We start from the raw sequence: 4,527 nt of genomic DNA on the forward strand, positions 1-4,527 counted from the left end.
CCCGCGCACCCTCTTCCAAGCAGGGCCCCACGGTCTCGAAGGCCAGCCTTCCCTTCTCTGCATCTGCCCGGCCTCCCCTCTCTCCCGGCTCCTCCCCAGGCCACCCTGTCCTAGCTGGACTCCTTTCTTCTCTGACCTCTGTCTTCTCATCTCCCAACAGAAAGCGACATCAATTACTTGTTAAAGATGGCACTGGAAAAAGTTGCCTTCTTGCCCTTTGGCTATCTGGTGGACCAGTGGCGTTGGGGGGTCTTTAGCGGACGTACCCCCCCTTCCCGTTACAATTTTGACTGGTGGTATCTTCGGTGAGTAAACAGGGACAGGAAGGGCCTAACCCCAATAGCCCTCTGACCCTCCTGGGCGAGCCTCGCCACTGCCAGGCCCCTCCTCTCTGATACTGTCTCCACCCTCGTACCCACTGTCCTCTCCTTTCCTGCACAGAATTCCTGCTCCAGGAATTCTCCCCCAGTTCATCAGGATGGAGAAGAGATGGCTGGGTGTGAATTCCTGCTTAGCAGCCTTTTCTGCAAAGGCTAAATCAACCCGTACGCAAACCTTAGATCCTAAGACATTTTAACCATCCTCTTGTAGAACTAAGTATCAGGGCATCTGTCCTCCAGTCGTCCGAAACGAAACTCATTTCGATGCCGGAGCTAAGTTTCACGTCCCCCATGTGACACCGTACATCAGGTACTATTGTCCCCCGCCACTTCCCCTTCCCAGTTCTGTCATACCTGTAGCCCCCTCACTCTACTCGATGAACCCGGGCCCCTCCTTCCCAGGGCTTGTCCTCACATTCTTTCCTGGGATTCGAGTGGGCCTCCCTCCTGAGCCAAATGTGGTTCTCCCTTCTCCACAGGCAGGCCCTGGTCTGGCCTCTGCCCTGTGGGGAGCTGGATGGTACCTGGGCAAGGGACCCCCCCCACCCCCCACTGACTCCCACCCTGTGCCTGCAGGTACTTTGTGAGTTTTGTCCTGCAGTTCCAGTTCCACCAAGCCCTGTGCAAGGAGGCAGGCCACCAGGGGCCACTGCACGGCTGTGACATCTACCAGTCCACCAAGGCGGGGGACAAGCTCCGGTGTGTGGGGAGGGAGGGAGGGCAAGTGGGAGGGTAAGAGGAGAGGCTGCCGAAGGGGAGGTCTGGAAGGCGACTGGCTGTTCCAGTGGGGACACCACAGGGCCAGCCCGGTGGAGGGCGCCATTCATCCCTACCTCCTCCTTTCTCTCTCTCATCAAATATTTATTGAATGGGCCCAGATCTGAGGCCCCAGGAGCAGGCTGGCACGGGGCAAGACAAACGGGCCCTGCCTCCTAGGTCCTGGAGCCTCAATGCCACTGTTCTTACCGTCCAGTGTGGGGCAGAAGTGGCCAGAGGTGAGGCAGGTGGGCCGACAGCAGACACCAGCCTGAGTCCCGTGCTCACGGTGCCTGCCTTCCCTGACAGGAAAGTGCTACGGGCAGGCTCCTCACAGCCTTGGCAGGACATACTAAAGGATATGATCGGCTCAGATACCCTGGACGCTCAGCCACTGCTCAACTACTTCCAGCCGGTCAGCCAGTGGCTACAGGAGCAGAACCAAAAGAACAAAGAGGTCCTGGGCTGGCCGGAATATCAGTGGCAGCCACCAATGCCTGACGATTACCCAGAGGACATTGGTAAACTTCCAAGTGAGGGTTGGGCAGTGCGCTGAGGCAAGTTCTCCATTGTGGACTCTGGACCCAGGCCCTGTTCCAGGTCCCCCTCAGCTCCCCTCAGCTCCCCTCAGCTGGGCCCTGGAGCCCAGCTCTGGAGGGCCAGGCAGCCACTTAGCTCAGCAGCAGGGCCCTGGGGTGGGGATGGGCCTATATTTTCCCCAGCATCCTAAAGAGGGTGTGCCCAGATCTGGGGCCCCGTGGGGCCAGCTGACCGGCCACACTGCTCTATGAGGTCACACTGCAAGCTCAGCTCTTATTGGCAGGGGGGTGGTGGCTGCAGGGCTCTGCAATCCTGCGGCCATGGGCCAAGGTTGGGCTGCTCCAGGACTGCCCAGCCTCCTCTTCCTCCTGCTCTGCTTTGGGCACCCCCTGCTGGTCCCCAGCCAGGAGGTCACCAGCCAGGTGACAATTGACCAGGGAACAACCAGCCAGGCAACAGTCAGCCAGGCAACAACCGGAAGCCAGACAACAACTCACCAGGCAACAACCAGCAGCCAGACAACCCAGAGCCCAAGTGGGACCAGCGGAGGGCTGGGGCGGGCTGTGCGAGGTGGGCGGCAGGGGGGCGTGGCGGCTCCTCTGCCCATCTGCAGGAGAGGGCAAGGGGAGGCCTGTCTGTTTCCCTCCACTCTGTCCCACAGCCCTGGTGACTGACGAGGCCGAGGCCAGCAAGTTTGTGGAGGAATATGACCAGATATCCCAGGTAGTATGGAACGAGTATGCGGAGGCCAACTGGAACTACAATACCAACATCACCTCAGAGGCCAGCAAGATCCTGGTAGGGGCCCTGCCCACGTCCACGCCCACGCCCACGCCCGCACGCAGACACAGACACGCAGACACGCGCGCACACACACGCTCCGGGCCCCTCCGCCCAGGGCCCAACCCTCCAAAGCCCGAGGCAGGGCAGGGCGCCCCCTCCCTCCCTCCCCTGTGTCATCTCACGGTGAAGAGGCTGTCGGAATTTGTGAAGAATCCAAATGGAATACTTAGAACAATGCTCACTTTCAGATTTGGGTGGGCGTACACTCAATGCCTAAACAAGTTGTCTTTCATTAACAGTCTGTTGTTAGTAAAAGAGTGATCTGTGCACAAATAAGTGATGCCAAAGTCAGCTTTTGAAAAGAGTGGAAGCCCATGTACCATCATACCCTTCCCTCCAACCCCGTTCCCCACCTGTGTGGTGAGCACAGATTAGACCAAGGCAAGCCGCGGGGAACCAACGTTTCTTAAAGACCATCTGCCCACGGTTCCTGGGTGCTTTATATCTGTTGCTTCGTTTATTCTCCAACAGCCTTGCAAAACCCACGATCTTATTCCCATTTTACAGATGGGACCCCGAGGCTCAGGGAGGCCAGGATGCTAACACCAACCTGCCTCCATCCTGATAGCCTTTAAGATACAGGGTGCGGGGCCTCTTCTCTACCCCTGCCAAGGCATGTCCATGGGCATCCGTTGAGAGACACAGACTGCATCCAGGACATTATACACAGTCCAGGCCAAAGAGGGTCTTTATAAACAATGACAACAACTTGACAAAACTGTCTTCCTCACTGCCACTCCCAGTCCCTTTGGCTCCCCACATGGCACCTCCTCCTCAGGGGTCTCTCCAAAGCTTCTGGGCCTCACAACACGGTTACCCCTGTGCCTTCAGCTGCAGAAGAACGTACAGATGGCAAACCACACCTTAAAGTATGGCACCCGGGCCAAGCGGTTTGATGTGACCTATTTCCAGAACACCACCATGAAGCGGATAATACACAAGATTCAAGACCTAGAGCGCGCAGCGCTGCCTGTCAAGGAGCTGGAGGAGGTGTGTGGCTGGAGGGAGCAGGAGGTGGGAGGTCCAAGGTCAAGGCCAGGTCCTAGCTTGAGGGAGCTAGCCCAGTGCGGGGGTGGGGCACGCTGCTGCCTCTTCCTCGATTTATCCACCTGTGACACCTGCCATATCAGCATGCACCTACAGAATTACTGGGAGGGCAGCACCTTTGGGAACACGCTCCCCCAGCTCCAGAGCTTCCCCCCACTGTGACGGTGCCCAGGGGAAGCAGGCAGCAAAGGGGTGCAGCTTACGGCCTCTGTTCTTCTTCCCACAGTACAACCAAATCCTGCTGGACATGGAAACCACTTACAGTGTGGCCTCTGTGTGCCACTCCAATGGCACTTGTCTGCAGCTAGAGCCTGGTGAGCACACATGGAAGGAGAAGGAGGGGCTGGGACAGGCTGGCACAGTATTAGGGGTGCTGACCTATGAAAGGGGGCTCAGGCACTCCTACCTTGTGATTGCAGCATGCCCAGGAAACTCACCTCCCCGTTTTCCACCAGTGGGGCTTCTCTGCCACCACTTAGACCCAGCACCCACTTCCTCTCCACCTTAATCCACTGCCCGCCCTCGGATCTGCCCATCTGCGCCCTCTGGGACCCCTCCAGTCTCTCCCATGCTCTTTTCCTCCCTGCACTCTGCCCTTCAGAGCAGCCCGTATCTCAAATTTGTCTTTCGAGGCACTCCGCGCTCATTTCTTGATCCTATCCAGGGCTTCCCTACCTTCCTGGGTCCTTCTCTTGCCCCCCCCAGAAACCGAAGCCACAACCTGTCGAAACCACTTCCAGGGTCCATGTTGTTCCCACTTCACTCCCTCTACCGCCACTTCCTGCTGGAAAGCGTGGACCAGCTCTTCCTCGTCCCCTTTCTCTTACCACACTGGCCGGTCCTTCTTACCTTCTCCTCTTTGAAAGAGCTCACCCTGGACACCCAAGTACCTGCACACAGATCCACTCCCCCCTCCCTCCTGACCCAGCCTTCCCAGGGTTGGGGAGCCAGAGGCGTAAGC

The 4,527-nt window shown here is 58.1% G+C and overlaps 1 protein-coding gene across 1 annotated transcript; it reads left to right on the top strand.

Annotated features, from left to right (window-relative positions):
• Positions 1-160: 160 nt before the first annotated feature.
• Positions 161-4,452, top strand: LOC105310660 (angiotensin-converting enzyme-like; the record flags this gene model as incomplete). Its single annotated transcript, XM_011386803.1, has 8 exons — positions 161-305; positions 592-690; positions 957-1,079; positions 1,446-1,657; positions 2,338-2,474; positions 3,351-3,509; positions 3,793-3,880; positions 4,307-4,452. Coding segments are annotated over 8 exons (1,109 nt in total), but the record flags the coding sequence as incomplete, so codon positions are not given.
• Positions 4,453-4,527: the final 75 nt, after the last annotated feature.

The sequence above is a fragment of the Pteropus vampyrus genome, unplaced genomic scaffold (assembly GCF_000151845.1).
Source record: "Pteropus vampyrus isolate Shadow unplaced genomic scaffold, Pvam_2.0 Scaffold8604, whole genome shotgun sequence".
Lineage (NCBI taxonomy): Eukaryota > Metazoa > Chordata > Mammalia > Chiroptera > Pteropodidae > Pteropus > Pteropus vampyrus.